At 34.9% G+C, this 17,793-nt stretch overlaps 1 protein-coding gene across 1 annotated transcript; it reads right to left on the bottom strand.

The window, feature by feature from the left end:
* Window positions 1-511: 511 nt before the first annotated feature.
* LOC135617212 (peroxisomal fatty acid beta-oxidation multifunctional protein-like) lies at window positions 512-15,824 on the bottom strand. Its single transcript, XM_065117218.1, has 18 exons — window positions 15,591-15,824; window positions 15,342-15,413; window positions 14,242-14,304; window positions 14,085-14,141; window positions 13,859-13,926; window positions 13,679-13,760; window positions 13,533-13,588; window positions 11,561-11,863; window positions 10,449-10,535; window positions 9,573-9,747; window positions 9,205-9,326; window positions 5,617-5,780; window positions 4,179-4,433; window positions 2,426-2,547; window positions 2,225-2,346; window positions 1,501-1,649; window positions 973-1,111; window positions 512-702 (listed from the first exon to the last, which is right to left on the bottom strand). The coding sequence occupies exons 1-18, from the start codon at window positions 15,682-15,684 to the stop codon at window positions 655-657; spliced, it is 2,178 nt and encodes a 725-aa protein (XP_064973290.1). The 5' UTR covers window positions 15,685-15,824; the 3' UTR covers window positions 512-654.
* Window positions 15,825-17,793: the final 1,969 nt, after the last annotated feature.

Here is a 17,793-nt window from a genome sequence, read left to right as displayed (position 1 = left end):
GGGTAAGTCAAGATTGGTAACTCACCAAGGACTATGAGCGGGGCCGCCTCGGGATGATTCGTTCGCTCTCCTCGTTTGGTCTCACCCAACCCCCCTTTCTCTCGCCGCTATAGCTGAACGACATAATATGACTCGTATCAGAAGTCCGATTCAAGAGGAGATTTGGTCTTCACTAACGCGACCCAATTGACATTCACATGATTTTGGTTTTTCTTTTATTCTGATTACATTTTGCCTCGTTAACGGTCCACATATCTCTGGTTGCGAACAATAGCAAGACAGGCAATTCGTGTCGGAGACCAATCACGCCGGGGGTGCAGGAGCAGATACATGATTGGATGGCAAGTGTCGGGCGATTCTTTTGATTTCCTAACGAACGTGTCATAGCTGTAGAAACATCAACATTTTCTTCGCAATTCATGGGTGCACATTCATCCTTGCAAACCCCTTTGACCCGGCTACGACGGAGAATACCGGTGCAGGTCAACATGACATCAAGAAACTGGTGAAATAGCATGAAAATTTTCCAGATTCGATAAACAAAATATTTAAACAGTATTATTAAACTAAAACAAGTCAACAATATCTTATTTGCTGCACTTTGGCTAACTGCAACATTTTGATGCGAAACGAATGGTTGGTACGCAAAGAGGATCACATACGAGACCTCGACTGTTGTGACCCCGACACATTTACCATGCTCTGCAGACAAAAGGACAAAAAATGATATCCAAGAATTAGGTGAGAGCTGGAATAAGAACAAGATGAATGCCTCCCGATAAATCACATAATATCCAAATTCAGATGACCATTAAAAAATGATGACTTGCGTTTTTAATTCTTCTTGGCATTTTGCAAATGGGGTGAGCATACTTATATAAAAAATATATATTAAGAGAATTATTCTTCAGGATTCAGCACAAAAATATGTAACCCATGCAAATATGTATTTAAGATGGTTTAGTTTCTTACCAATGGAAGTCCTTTGGTGGCTCTTTCTTCCAGGTATGCTGAGGGTTTGAAGAAGTTACCATATGAATTAGCCCATTTGTTGAGCTTCGCATATATGTAACCAGACCCAATAGTGTCAGCCCAAAATATAATTCCACCCCTTCAAATAAAAACCAAATAATCAGGACGTTAATTCACGGTATAAACTTTAAGTAACTGTGTGCAAATCAAATTAGAAGAACCATCAAAACAAACCAATATTATCATGTTAATAGAAGCATATAATGTTAATCCTACATAAAAATAGCCTACGTATAAGAGTAATTTCATGTTTTTGGGTTCCACTTTTCTTATTTACAAGTACAACACCGATTTAAGAATGCAGTACATGATGGCATATTGATTTATATTGTTTTAGGAAAAGTTTGCAAAAGCTCAAGTATTACAAAATATGCATCTACAATATAGGCATGGATCATTGTGTGCAAATCAGTGCAAATACATATATAAGCATGGCTGGAGCATGTAACTACATTTAAACGTACTCACCTGTATCTGGGAAAACCCATACCAAGAACGGATGAAATATCAAGGTCTGAAGCTCGAATTACAACACCTTCATCCATGACCCTGCAAGCCTCGTTCACCACTGGAAAGAATATCATCTCCAGAACTTCTTGATCATTGATAGTAATAGGCTACAAAGAGAACAATCAAAATTAATTCTTATGTATCCACCTAAATATTCATGTTGAGCATAGCCACCAAGACTTACCAGTATACCACCTACATGGATGACATACACAACCACATAAATACCCATACATAAATCTACCATGTGTAAGAAAAAGTGGATTTGCAATCCGTATCACAAATCTGTTTTGGTTACTTTGTAAACTGCCCTTGTTACCATCAAGGCCACTTCAGTATCCATCTTGACTAATTCTTCAATCCAATTCGATATCATATTTGGATTGCATACCCTGCTATCTACCTCGATTCTTAGCTTCTTCGGAATACACGTTATATTCTCATGCATACAATTGTTCAATTCACGTCAATTTGGAATATGAAAACTTATACAGAATTCTAGTATAACAAGTCGAGGCCTCAAACCCGTTACACTCTACATGGTATATAAACATGAATGCTCTGAATTGCAGATCCATTTGATTTGTATATATATATATATATATATATATATATATATATATGACAAATTCTTGGGAAAAACTCATATAAAAGATAGATGAGGGCTTATTTTAGTGTGTACCTTTCCACCAGGCATAACATTGGCATGCCTTCTAGATTCCTCTATGATGGCTTGGACGCTAGGATCAGGCTTTGGCTTCTGTCCCTTTTCATATATGTAGTATCCCTTTCCATTATTCTTGCCTGTCAGCAAAAAGGCTCAATGAAATGCCAAAGCAATGACATTATCAAATGAAATAATGTGAATGAGACTGATTGATACCATTTCTGCCACTTTTTACCATCAACTCAACCAGTTGTGACTGAAATGTTCGACCTCGGAAGGCAGAATCATATATATCCTTCACTGCCAAAGCCACCCCGTATCCGGCCACATCTTGAAGTCTGCTCAAATGGCATGACAACAACTCAAATTAGTGGAAAGTTGTAAACTTAAAAAAACACCACTTAATGTTCTTTTATAAGAACTGGATATCCTACTGGAATTCTTGTAATAACTGTGAAATTCTTGAAATACTAAACATCCCAAACCACAGTAGAGAAGTTTGTATGGTCTATCAAGATGTTAAATACACTGCTACCTGATGTAGCTCTTTGCAAATATTAGTTTCAACTTGGTGCATGATGAGTTCAGTGAATACAGGTGAGTCTTATGTTAGTTCAACTTGATTTTATGTCTAGGATGCTCTTAAATGGGGTATTTCTACAGTTAATGACTGATAGGTCTTATTCCATCGATTCGAGATTATTATTTAAAAATTACTTTAGGTAGATTAGAATTTAGTTTAGCTGCATTATTCATTAGGAGCTTAGAATATTTTAATCGATTTAAAAATAATTGTGTTGTGATTTGAGATTAATAGAGTTTAAAGTGCTGTTAAAAGAGTCCTGTTATAGTTGATATTGACCTTTGTTCAGATTTGAAGTCAGGTGATACAATTTTAAGAAGAAATACAACACTCTCTAGAGCCAGGAATGATCAGATGCTTTGGGAGAACAAGTCACATAAATTAAAAAGAATGCGACAGATAGAAGAAGATAAATAAATTTTGTTCTCTTCCAAGTATCCTCCTAGGATCAAAACTTTGGAATAGTAGGCATGAAAAGAAGATCAAAGGCCAGTCCAACCAAAGATAAAGGAAGCAAGGATAGTAAGATACATCTCCATTGTGATCGGACAAGACATGAATGTGCTAAACATGATTGTAAATTTTTGTTTACTTTTAGGAAGCCTTATAAAGTTTTGAGTCTAATGCTCTGTATATGGAAGCTTCTTTAGAGTCTGTGTATCGATTATCTTATAAATTGTTAATGAAAAGAATGGTGATTTATCTTTTCTCCATTTTGTTATCTCCTTAAGCCAATTTTCTAACACTCAAACTCACTATCAAACCCATGACAACCAAGTAAGATGAGAGGTTACAAAGTTCTATAGGTAAGTACACAATCCAATCCAAGCTGACAAGAAACCCTCAGTTCTATAGGTACAAATTCTTGAAAAGCTGGCAAGTGGTGACTGTATAAGAAAATAACATGTCTGAAGTCTACGATGTAAATAGAGATGCAATTAGTAGGCAACACTTCTACACTTATTTCTGTTAACCTATCACTTTCTACAGTTGCTATATGTTGTGTTGGAACGGTCAAAACTGTACGCTGCAGTAGGTATTGTAACTGCCAATGAAGATAAGATAATTTCATATATAAACTCATACACAGCAATTATAAAAACATGGATACAAATATATGTGTGTATGTGCAGCTAGATGTGCAGATATATATATATATATATATATATATATATATATATATATATACACTTGTGATTGAATTTCTATGACAGTTACAAAAGGAGAAGACCTTACCGCTAGCACAATCTGGATAATAAATAAAGAAACCAACCTCACAAAAGAACCAAGTATGGATCCCTTACCATCACTATTTATGAATTATGGTAATTCATTGAATTTCAAGTTTAAAAAATAGTTTATAGCAGTATGGAGAAATAAGCTTACTGAAAAGGGCCCATTGGCATGCCAAAACTGCTAACAACCCTATCAATTCTGAACACATCCACACCTAGATGGACTAACAATTGTGCCCCTTGGGTATAAGGGAAGAATGTTCGGTTAACTGCAAAGCCCGTGCAGTTGCCCACCACAACAGGAACCTTTCTTATTGCCTTCCCAATGGTCATGAGATCAAGGATTACTTGTGGAGATGTCTTGTCTGTCCGGACAATTTCTAGCAGAGGCATCACATGAGCAGGACTGCACAATATATAACATGATAAGAAAACAATATAAAATTTTCAATCGTGTGAAATGTAGCAAGATATAGTAAATATTAGAAGGCGATCCAAGTAAATATTAAATGGAGAAGACAAACCATGATCATGAATATGAATCTTATGCAGATTGGCAATGCTAAGAAACACAGACACTATATATATATATATATATATATAGTGTGTGTGTGTGTGTGTGTGCACGCGTATGTGTTTACACATATTTGCAAAGAATTTTATGTTATTTGTCATTTATTCACATATAATATATCTTAACAGTAGTTTTTGACTCCAAATGGTGGCATGTATATGCATACAGCCCCACAATAGCCCATATAAACAAATATGCTTTCACTGGCAATAAATTTCCTTTACATACGATTTAAACTTATCATGAAAAAAAAAATCTTACAAAAAAGTTTTCACCGTTTTTCTTGCAACCAAACAGACCTTAATGCCAAACTAAATAATATTCTCAAGGCTTTCAACCAAAATAACACATTAATGCATAAAAGCATCATTCCCTTATGTTTGCTAATTTAGTTGAAATTTCATTGAACATTACATTTGACTGTATTAAATGGACGTTCATGTATCACGTCTAACAACAGTAGCTAGTGTCTCCTAATACTTGCCTATCTTGATGTGCAACAGTAACACAATTTATCAGGTAAATGTACGTTCAACCAGGTAAACGTGCAACAGTAACACAATTTATCAATGATATACAAAAAACATATACTATTAAATGTCTGTAAAGCCAGTATCAGTAATCCATCCAACAAGGACATTGGTCCTGCCAAGTTCAGATGCTGGTACTGGTCCAAATATTTAAACCTTGCTTGGGTGCATCTGGCAACAAAAGCTGTTGGAGTTGATATTGGAACCTACTACTTCCCCACAGTTCCAACAATAGCATAAACATAAATAAACTATAAATGCCTTAGTAAAATTACCCTTCAACGCATAACAAAAAAGGTAAAATAAATTTACAAATTATTATTTCTAAAAAATGTTCAGCATTGTTCCTCTTATGTTTTTCATTGATAATTTTCGCATATTTGTTTTGAATAACAATGCCCTTAACCATCCTCTCTATTATGTACATATTAATGAGCCCCAGTGATAATTTTCCTCATATTAATGCAGGAATATTTGTCACAGACCTGAAAAAATGAGCCCCAATGATTCGGTCTTGCGAACGAGTCTTCTCACCAACAATATTAAGATCAATAGTGGATGTGTTGCTTGCCAAAATGCAATGTGGAGGACAAGCTTTTTCAAGATCAGCAAATATTGACTGTTTCAGTGAAACCTTTTCAATAACAGCCTAGAAAAACAAGAAAAATTGTTATAGCAATCCTAAAAAAGAAACTCATATAAGAAAATAAAATAATCAAAGTTTCTGAAGATGTAATTTTTTTAACTGCACTAACAAAAGAATAAAAACACTGGTTGGTTAGAAAATTCTAGCTTAAATGTATCAACATCTAAAGAAACAGACTTAAGTGATCCCTAACATTAGCTGAACTAGGCCAAGATATCTGCAAAGCATCATTTTTCAAACTAACTGATCTAGGCCCAAACTGACTGATCCTATATCAGAATTACAAGACTGCAACAGCACCGAAAAACTTCAGACTGCTATAAAAGGCATGACCAAGTCTATGCATGATGTACTTGGATCCAAGGATTGAAATTTCGTACCATACCGAAGTTTCGAGCTTCGCTCGGTATGGTTCGATACTGTATACCAAGCGATATGCTAGGACGTACCAAGCGGTACACCTAATTTAGGTGTAAAATCCTCAAAAAATACCTAAAAAAAAAGTTGGGATAGATTTTTTAAGTCAAAAATAAATATAGTAATAGTATAAGTTTAGCAAAATCAATGTAAATTAGGTAAGAATAGTATCACATATCTTTTTCGAACTTTGAGGAATAGCCTTGTGCAAGGTTCGTATTTCGATCCGTTACGGATTGTCCTTTCGTAAATATTAAAATATTTACAGAAAAATCATTTGAATTGTTAGATTATTTTGTTACAATATAAACTTTAAAATTCAAATGAATTAAATAATCATATATGTAGATATACATGATTGTTGATTCTATCACCAAAACCAACGACGAGTCTCCACGGGTGGTGGATCGGGATCCTCGATCCTATACATCTACAAATCAATATGATATGTTTGTTGGACCTAATCATGAAATTGATCTCACGACATAGAGTATTGATACACTATATGCATTAGTGCATCAATGTGGTGATAATCGTAGGTTGATTGTCATGAATCACATTTGTCTGAGGCGGCTCCTGAGGCATATATTGGTGAATGTTAGAGCTTCTATTTTCGTTACTGATATGCTGCTTTGTATAATATTGTTGCTTGAAGAAGTATGACCAATTCTCACCGTACTACTGTTGGCCGCATGATTCTCTATAATACGACGGCTGTGAATACGATGAGCTTCGTTCTGTGTCTACATCATATAGGCTATGTTGCATCTGCTCAAATTCATCCACAGCCTTCCTCTTCTTCTTCCCCTTCCCCTTCCATGCATAAACTTGACAAGTACCTTATCGAATTCCATGATCTGAATCTTGGGTGGCATATGTAAAATATTGCTCCTCGGTCTATGTGTAAAATGCATACCTCTTGATTAAAAAGTTCTTCCTCTTATTCTTCCCAAATTAGCCTTGATTCAATTCTTAAATCGTTGCTTTGTATAGTTTAGGAGAGTGAAAATGTGAGAAAATGAGTTTGCGATAGTTTAAGAGAGTGTGAGAGTGAAATAGGGGAGAAGATGAGTTTAAAAACCCATGAGAAGGGGCTCCAACGGTCATTTTGACCATTGGAGTATTGTCACATATCGGTAACGATCGATTTCGATCGTTACCAAGCTGTGTCGAGTGGTAACGATCGAAATCAATCGTTATCGAGTTGTGCCGGGCGGTAATGGTTGAAATTTTGACTATTACCGCCCAATATACTCCCGTATCGTCCGATACGGGGCGTTATTGAGCGTTTCGCCCGGTAGCGGGCGGTCTGTGTATCGATATGCTATCGAACGGTACGTACTGCCCGTACCTGGTGGTATTATTTGAAATTAAAAACCCTACTTGGATTCATCTCGAAATTCAATCACTTAATCTCAAATGTATTTGAAATATTTTTTCATTTAAAGGGACCAAGTCTATGCAAGATGTACTTGGATCCATCATGACCAAATCAATTTTAGTTCTGATTGATTCACTTCAGTCTCAGTTCAAAGTATATGTTCTTCTCCCTGAAAAGTCACACAGTATTCCCCTAGTCTTTGTGTCTCATGGGAAAAGCCTATAATGAACTAGTAGGTGTTGAGCTAGTTTTTGAAATATAAGGAGTGTGGTAAGGATACCTAATATTCATCTGTATTCTTTTCAAATTCTGGAAGTTTATTTAAAATTAACAAAAAGCACTACAATCCATGGTAATCTACATCTAAATTAATTAATTCAACAACAAAATATTTTGAATAAGGATTATGAAGCCATTCACATTCAGAAATGCATATCCTAAGCATCATAAGGTTGCTAATGTAACAACATTCGTAAGGTTTCCAGCAGTGCCATATGCAGTTATAAGGGGGAAAAGAGAGCAGGAAAACATTAGGAAAATGACATTAGTAGCAAATAAGGAGGAATTGGAGAGGATACCAGGTAACAGTGAAAATTCAAATGGCAAGATTTTTTGTTCTTTGAGGTAACAATAGGCAGACAGAACTAGAAAGCAGGACTCCTAGGAAAATCAAAATGAACACAAGATAGAGGAGTCGCATGCTACTTATAAGAGAGATTGCAATGTTGTGTATAAGTGGAAGGAAAGGTGTTGCCTGATGTTTGAACAAAAATAATTACAGTATACCTGTCAGAAACACTAGGATGACTAAGGATTGCGCACCACTGCAGTTTCTTGCTTTCTTTATTTTTTCTTATTTTATTTTGTGGCCAAAAGTTAATTGTACAATCTAAAACAAGTAATTGCAGCAAATCTCAGACAAAAGTCCAGGATCCATCTGCAACAAATCAAGGCATACAGTTCTGAATAATACCGCTCGTACCGAGTGGTACGTACCGGTCTGTCAGTTGATCGGTACACGGCCTGTCCGGTATATATATATACATATATACATATATATATATACATATATACATATATATATATATATACATACATATATTTCTTTTTTTTTTAAGCGACGTCGCGTTGCCGAAAAAGGCGAATATATAGATATGTATATATATATATATAGATATGTATATATATATATATATATATATAAAGGCGACATCGCGTCGCCTCGACGACGTCACCCCGAGGCGACGTGACGTTACCTTTTTTATCTTTTATATATAATATCGAACGGTATACCACTCGATATACAGTATCGTACCGTACTAAGCGAATGACGAAATGGCGGTACGGTACGATATTTTAAACCTTGTAAGTTGTAACAGATAACTCAACTTTTCTTTTTTCAGTATTGATCAAGTACTTAGTCTAAAATCTTACAAGTAGAGGTTAACTTGATTTATAAACAGAAAAGCGTCTACAAAGTTCTAAATCCTTAACAATCAGTTATTCATCTTGCATCGAGGTACATTCTTCTCACTGAAGTAAACCAAAAGCTTTAAAATTACTCAAATAAAATTACAATTTAATTTACAGTATACTAGCCAAAAATATGTTTAGGAGTTAGAGACTCGCCTCTATAACCATATCAACATGCTTGAACTCTGAGTAATCCAATACACCCTTAAGAAGTGACAATGCCTTGTTCATCTTGTCCTGAGTCAACGATCCTTTCTTCACAAGGCCTTCAAGATTAGCTGTCACAAGAAGTGAAAGAACAATTTTCTTAGAATCATGTAACAAAAATCTGTATTTTACCTCAGAAGACAAAAAATATTTGCATCATGTAGTAAAACATAATCACTAAGTGATTCCTAACAAAAAAATATAAATGGATTAATTATGTGATTATATAATTATTAGCAGATTCCCCCATATTTAGAGAAAAAAGAAAAAAAAAAGTCAGGAGTTAAGAAGAAAGACTAATCATTTTAAATGCTTACCCCGTATCATTTTCAGTCCCTTCTGCAAAAGGTTGGAATCAATTTCCTTGAGGATGACAGGCGTATTACTTAAGATCAGGGCAGTAGCTATTCCAGAACCCATCAAACCACCACCAATTACAGCAACTCTATTGATTTTCCTTGGTCTAAGCCCAACATCAGTAACACTATGTACCTGCACAAGACAGTTAAATAAGAAAGATTAAGAATAATAAAAAAATTAAGTTGAACTTCAGATACATGCTAGAGTTCAACCAAGAATATATGCAGCTACAGAATTAAACAAAGTTGCATAAGAAAATGGGAAAAAGTTAAATTGATGTAGAATGTGAAGTACTCTGCTATTTGGATCTCCTTAACGTACTCATGTTAATAAAACACAACATCACAACTAGTACAACATTTAAGTATACATCCATACTGTAAACTAAAAGTCATCCAAGACTTTAAAACTGTCCTAACTCCAGACGACCAACGAATGTGAAGAGAAAATCCCAGTGTTTAAATTATAGCGAAAACATTCAGAAAAAAATTTCCAGGAAAGAAGTATATTCATTCGTGCAGTCAGTTACAATTTAACAAGACATCAGAAGGTGGCTCTCTAAGGAGATAAGGTAATAATGTTAAAGTCCTGCTCAAGCTGTCTAATCTTCTACTGCATAAAGTAAATGCAGAAGCATCAGGAAGGATAAACATACACCTCATTCAGGATGAAATTTGTCTAAAAGCATTCAGGTTTTTCTTTGAAATCTGAGACTCAAGTAAAAAACATGAAGCAAGGAAGCTTATTCATTTCAAAGAGGCAACATATCCCTAACTCACAAGCAGAAATATCAAAATAAGAGACAGAATATTCAGAACATGTAGTAGAATTACCTTTGAAGTTGCCCGTTGAGCAAAAAAGACATGAACAAGGCCTCTTGAAGTACTTGAAAGCACCAACTCCTTAAAAACTTTTGCTTCCTGAAGTTAAGATATTGACCTTAGAAACAATATTTTAAGCATAAATTGAACATCAAATAGACAAATTCAAGAAAGATGACATCTCTGTTTGATTATCTTGTGATAATTGGTAGAACCTTTTTTCCCTTCAAACAAGGAAAACATGTTTTAGCAACAACATAAGTTACTGGAGTTTTTTCATGTTAATACAAAGATTGTCATTTTGTTTAAGTTAACCGAAACCTAAAAAAACCTTAAAAATGACTAATAAATGCTAGGTTCTAATCAATTAAGCAGCTTCCAATGTCTGAACATCATTATTGCAAAATATAGGACAAAATTTATGCCCATCAGCCTCATCAGTGGATACGATTGGTCACTGTGCAAGATAAAATTAATGGAGATTTCCTAAACTAGCTCCCATCCCCCAAACACATTTTTCAAGCATTGTGGTTCTGCTGTAAACTATTCCACATAGAGAGTGGACAATTTGCTCACATCATGTGCCAATGAGCATTTCCTGGCATGTAAAGAATACAAAATAGGGCTCTCTGGCATTACATCAGACTGGTGTTTCTGATCATTATAGAAAATATATTCTAAGAAAAATAGATGATGAGGGGGCGTTTCATCATCATTTGAAAAGCATTGGCATTCAAATTTTTCTTGCATCAGAGAACCTAGAGAATAGGGAACCTATCAACAATTATCCCAGAGGCTGAGGGACTGTTGGAGGTCCATAGATCCTCTGTGGCCACATTGCTGGAAAGAGGGAATGGATTTTTCACAATTTTTGGAGGAAAATACTTTCCATATCCCCAGACTTAAGAAGCAATAGAGAAGAAAAAGGAGATAAAGGCACCAAATTCTGCACTGTTCTCAGGTTTCTAGGTAAGATCTACAGGAAATACAAACAACATAATAGGTTTTAAGTTTTAGTGACAACAGACTGGCAACCAGCGATCAAGTTTCTTGCACCAGACTCAGCATAGTGTTTAGTAGCCATATATAGTATAATGATTATCCCAAAAATATCACATGCATACCTTCAGCACCCCAGCATATCCTCCAAAATTTACACCCTCCTCAACTGAATCAAGGCATTCCTTGTGCTGAGGCATATTTGGAGCAATCCTGTTAACCTGTTGCCTAGCAGCCTTTAAAATTTCATGAGCTTCAGAAAGAGAACCAAGTCGATCAGTCCGACGAAGAGAACTAATCCATGGTTTACGCCGTTCAGCAATATCCAAAGCCCAGCATCGGGATATTTTAAGCAAATCCTCAGGTGAAACAATAGCATCAATAAGGCCATATTTTTCGCCTTCCTTAGCGATGATTGATTTTGATTGCTGCATTAGAATGTCAACAATTAGCTCTCAGCTAGCTATGACAAGTAACCTAAAATTTAATACAATTATTATGAAATGCTTATAATATAAAGTTCAACAATTTCAGAAAAATTACATTTGAAAAATCATATAATATCACAACTCATAAAATCATGGTTGTCAAAAACAGAGCAACCAAGATCTATGAGTTTACAGATATAACATCAAATATAGTTAAGCCACATGGTGTTTACCTTTGTGAAAGGGGTTCATGATGGCATACAAGTATTTTTTAAAGATAGCAATGACTTCACCCATTATCTAGTCAAAGGAGCACAAGACAGTTTCTTGTGCAGGAGGCCCAATTTAACAAACTGTTAATACTAACATAGAAAACGTAAATAACTAAACTATAGACATAGAATACACAAGTAATGCACCTTTCAAATTTTCTTTCGTATATTTACAAAGACCATTCCAAATTGATAAATCATAAATTTAAATGACAGTATTTACTACATCCAAACATTTCTTTAACAGATATAACATCATTTAAGCATCAATAGTTGCTGAATATTTACTATTTTTTCAACCATTTCCCATTTTCTTTAATCTCTTACATCTGTCAATTTTGGCCTCCGGTTTTCTCCCAAAATCTTAAAAATATGAACTTGGCCTCAAACGCCATCCCTTAGTTAAAAAGAAGGGCACGCTTGAAGGCAAGAAAAATAGATTCTAACATCCTTCTAGTTGCTAAGTAACAAAAGAAAAGCAGCACTAATAGTTATGGTGAAAAATACATAAAGCAGCCACACTCCAACAAATGGATGAAGAAGAAATAAATAGCTATCTAATAAAAGTGTCAGTGAGAGAAATTCTAGTTTAGTCTAATCTGCTCAGCATAAGAAATCAGAATGGCCAAAATTATATGGGCCCAATCCTTTAAGCTTAATAGGCGCTAGTTCCTTTAGATTTATGTGTAGATTGGCTTGCAGCTAACATCATGAGAACTCCAAAAACCAAAGTTAAACTCATCCATGCTATGATTCTCATAAAAAGTAGAGATGCAAATCTAGACAGCAGAGTTATGAGGTCAATGCAAAACTAAAGATTAACACCTCTTCTTCGTTCAACCCACCTAGTTCTTGTAAAAGTTAAACCCAGTATCTCGAGCTTAAATCAAGAAATTCAATTTGGTGACTTTATTTTCAGATTTTAAATAGTACCAGTACCAGTATCACCTCATCTTGGTTCAACTCACCTATTACTCGTAAAATTTAAACCCAGCGCACAAATTTTACTTCATCGCAAATACTACTGCTGGTCAACTTTATGGATCAAGTTAAAACTCATCCATAATCCAATGTAGTGAGTTATTTATTTTCAAAATTCAATAGTGCTAATATGAGCTAAAAGTAAACCGATCATAGAGCCTCCTCGAGAATTTGCACTATAAGAGGACTAAAAACTATTTTCTTGCATCAATCTCAGGCTCATTTATTGACAGTATTTTATATGTTTACCAAGTTAACCAAAACAAGTTGGATTGGACAGAGTTAAGATCACCAAAAGAAATTGGATTGGAAAAAGCTATAGTGAAACATACTAAGTTTTCACTAACAAAATCAAGGTTAAGTTGCACACATTGAATAACCACATTATCATATTTCATGAAAATCCATCAACTCACCAGCATCATATCCAGAGCTTTTGGCAATCCCACAAGCCTTGGAAGACGTTGTGTGCCTTTTAAGCAACAAAAAACTAGTGAGACCATGAGAAGTAGAATATACAAATAAAACACAAGAAAATTTGAGGAAGACATAAATCTGTTACCTCCAAATCCAGGAATGACCCCAAGGCTAAGTTCTGGCAATCCAAGTTGAGCTTCCGGCGTAGAAACTCGTGCATGGCAACCCTGAATAAATTTAACACACAGCATTTAATGATAGAGATATGATGATCATTAGAAAGACAAGATAATTAAACTTTAAATCCATAAAAAAAAGCACAAACCATTGCTATCTCCAGACCACCACCAAGTGCAAGACCTTGGATAGCTGCAACAGAAGGCTTTGGAGCATCTGTAAAACCAATAAAATATCAAAGTGCAAGCCCTTAAAGTAGCTAATCATCAACTGTAGACAAATGTCTGATCTGAGTGCTTCAGAATTTTTTCTAAGTTCTAACAAACAAAGTATGCAAAATTCTAAACAAATAAATAGCGGTAGAAGTAACAAACCTTCAATGGTATTGACCACAAGTTCGACGGATACATCTGGTAGAAGCGATAGATTTCCTACAAGTCACAGTTTTACTAGTCAAAACACTGTTTTGTTATCAGATAGATTGTCCAACAAAGACAAATAACTAGTTTCATGTCCTTTATTCATCAACACCTGTTTTATGAATTTCAGTAAAAACATTGATATCAAAACCACCAGAGAACTTGCCACCATCACCTGTCAGAAAAGGAATCGGATACAGCATCAGATCCACATACAAAGGGAAGAAAATTATGTAAGAGCATATTGTAATACTCTATAAGGCCCAAGGACTAACAATGCCTATAAATACACCAATATTGCAGGCACACAGAGTATCAAATGTCATACTTATCAGAAAAATCCAACTTAAACTTGGCTGGAAATGAACAAAATCTAGAGCTACAGTGATGATATAGCTCGTTAATTTTTTGAGACCCATGAAGTTCATCTGCCTCTTCATTTTAAATCTATGAAACAATCAGTAAACTGACCAAATAACAAAATACATAATATATTCTTTCCATTCCTTCACAAGACAGGTCATGAAATTCCTTAAACCAAATTTTCTGGTGATTGAAGGCATAAATTCACGGAATGAGGACAGATTTTTTTTTTTAATTATATCTTTTAATATGCAGAGTTCACAAATCACGTCTCCAACTAGTATTTCTGACACCAGATATAGTATTTATAAGAAACCTTTCGTGTGATCTGGCAAAAATTTAACACATGAAAGATGCTGATCGGCCAACATCAAACTGCAAATCCAACTTGGTGAGAAAGCACACAATTAGAGAAACCACTATCAAGTAGTGATATCAGGCACCATCACAAGATTAAGATTGACACAGAAAATATGTTTGATCAACCTGGGTACTCTGCTGATGATAAACTGGGATTTCGCAAGATTTGGACAGTAATCATATGCAACAAGGAGGATAATATGATTGTCAAGGGGTTGCTCACCTCCCTACATGCCTTGTGATCGGAGTATTATCTAAGCCCCTAACGCTTCAAGGTTACAAGTTCCATAACTATTTTGCCATCCTACTAGCTACTTAATGTATTTATTGAAGAAAATAACCCAACCGGTAACAAAGAGAACGTGATCATGCAAAACCCAAAAGCATATTCAACGAATTAACACGGCACCGATTGTATCTGCAACGAACTTTTCATATGCATAACGCAAAAAACAAAATTTGAAATGAAAAAAGAAATTAGAGCCTCACCGGTTAACACTATTGCTTTGACGTCACTCCTATTCATCGCTTCCGTGTACTTCTCCTTCAACCCAGCAATAACTACAAGAACCCAACCAAGATGAAAAAAAAAATTCCAGTATACAAGCAGTTAAATTCTTTACCTCACCAGATCGAGAACATGTAAATCCTCAAGACTTGCCAACCTTGAAATTTTGACGAAAATCAACAGGTAAAACTCAAGAAACGAAAAGCAAGAGAGAAAGGACGGGGATCTACTCGAGGGGGCCAAAGCGTTAACGGGAGGGTTGCAGATGGTGATGACCGCCACCCCATCACTCCCAATCTCCATCGTCACCCGAACACCCGCCATCGGATCGAGAAGAGGAGGAGAAGAGTCCTCCGACTTCACTTCTGGGGCTTCCGCCGACCGGATTGAAGGTCGAGCCGTAGACGCGATCGAGAGCAATCAACAAAGAGAAGCAAGAACGAGAGAGCCTGAGAACGCGCCTCAAATGCGGGCGCCCGGCGATACTTATCGGGCCACCGGACGATGGTACTGTCCACCTCGAAAAAGAATTAATAAAGCTACAGTTCTTACGTGGCATTGAGTTACTGGATCAAATCCTAAGCCACGTAGACGGTACTGGTTAGCGAAAGGTTCGCCTACAGAACGTAATGGGAACAAAGCATTTCTCACGTGGGGTAAGTCGCACGCCATAGCGCAATACGATGGCCCATGATCGATCTCGGCCGTGCGATGACATCTTCTGCACGTTTCAACGGCGGAGATGAGGAAGGGTCTACTCAGGAGGAACACGCAACACGAGGGGATCGGTAACCAATCAGCTGTCGGTGTCGAATAGCGTATACATTTTGAGTCATGCTGAATATGATGTGGCAGAAAACGATTGGATAAGGCCGTGTGTGGTGTTATGATTTGTTCGAGGTGTGCAGGAAGAAAACGACTCAGTGATGTCAGGGATGAGCTTGCCAATTTCCGAGAAGACATGCTAACGTTGGATAACATTTACATATGAGATTGACTCAACCAAACATTTTGGATTCACTTAAGACTTCGACATGAATTTTCTTTTATAGTATGGATTATATCTTTGTAAAGTCACATGATGCTATTTCTTTTCCATTTATAAATTTAATATATAAAATATCCTTTTCTTTTATAACATTGGAAAATTACTATTCATAATTAAATATTTATTTTATTTAACAAATACTTTTTATATCATATGTATTAAAATTTCAACTTAAATGTTAAACTTAATTTACATAATTTGTAATTATATATATATATGCTGAAATCAAATTTAAAGGGTTAATTATAGAAATCACAGACTTTAGAGGGACATGTGTAGATGTAACTTTACCTTTTTTTTTTCCTTTGAAATGGGTAACAAAAAAAAAAAAAACTTGTTTTTGAGATCTAAACAACAATTCATTGGATTAGATGGAAAAAAGTAAAAGTTTATATAAAATCTGAGAATCATTTCTTACTAATATGACAGATAAGAAGGCCAATTGTAATTAGCAATAGACGAGTGAGTATGTCCCTATAATTAGGGGTGATGGTGGAGTATAGGAATGAGAATATGAGATAATAGAAAAAAAAAAGAAAAGGAAATTATAACCATACATTCTGTTTGTAAAGAAGAAAAAGTATACAAACATAGATAGTATGATTATGATCAAGCAAAACAAGAAAGAAAAATTATTCCATTTTTTTCCTAATAACAAATGTGTTTATCTTAATAAATGATACTTATTATGTAACGTTATAGTCTTTGATGTGTGAGATGAAATGAAATGAAGTACAGGGATTGGACCCATATGACAAGTGACTAAAGAGTCAAAAGTAACCCAATAATTAGTGCTTGAAAGGTGCAATTGAAAGATGGAAGAATGATAAGAGTTCATATGTGAAATAAGATAGAAAAAAAGACTAAGTTTCAAACTCATATAATTAAGCAAATAAAAGAATTTAAAATTATGAAAGAGTTACAAAAGAATTCATTTACAAAATAAGATAGAAAAGGCTAAGGATTAAACTCATATAACGGTGTTTGATTACCATAATGATGCCTTTGTATATTAAATTATTTTTTAATATTATATTTAATATATATTTTTAATATATTAAATATTTATTTAGTAATCATATATTAAATTTATTTATATTTTAAATATATTAACCTATAGATAATATATTAACGATCAACCATCATCCGTCATGTAATTGTCATGTGAAAGTTATCATGAAAAGAAAATATCTAGATCATTCTCTACTCATTTACTCGCGTAAACAAAAGTTAAAATAGAACATTCGAAATTATCTATTCACTTATACGGACAAAGCAGCAAGAGAGGGACATTGAGATAGTTATAGATTAATTTTTCTAAGACTAAGTATAAAAGTTAATCCTTAGTATTCACCAGGGATACATTTTCTAAGAAAAATTCACAT

Source organism: Musa acuminata, chromosome BXJ2-7 (assembly GCF_036884655.1).
Source record: "Musa acuminata AAA Group cultivar baxijiao chromosome BXJ2-7, Cavendish_Baxijiao_AAA, whole genome shotgun sequence".
In the NCBI taxonomy this organism is placed as follows: Eukaryota; Viridiplantae; Streptophyta; class Magnoliopsida; order Zingiberales; family Musaceae; genus Musa; species Musa acuminata.
Note: the sequence above shows the minus strand (reverse complement) of the source record. Positions and strands in the feature narration are given on the sequence as shown.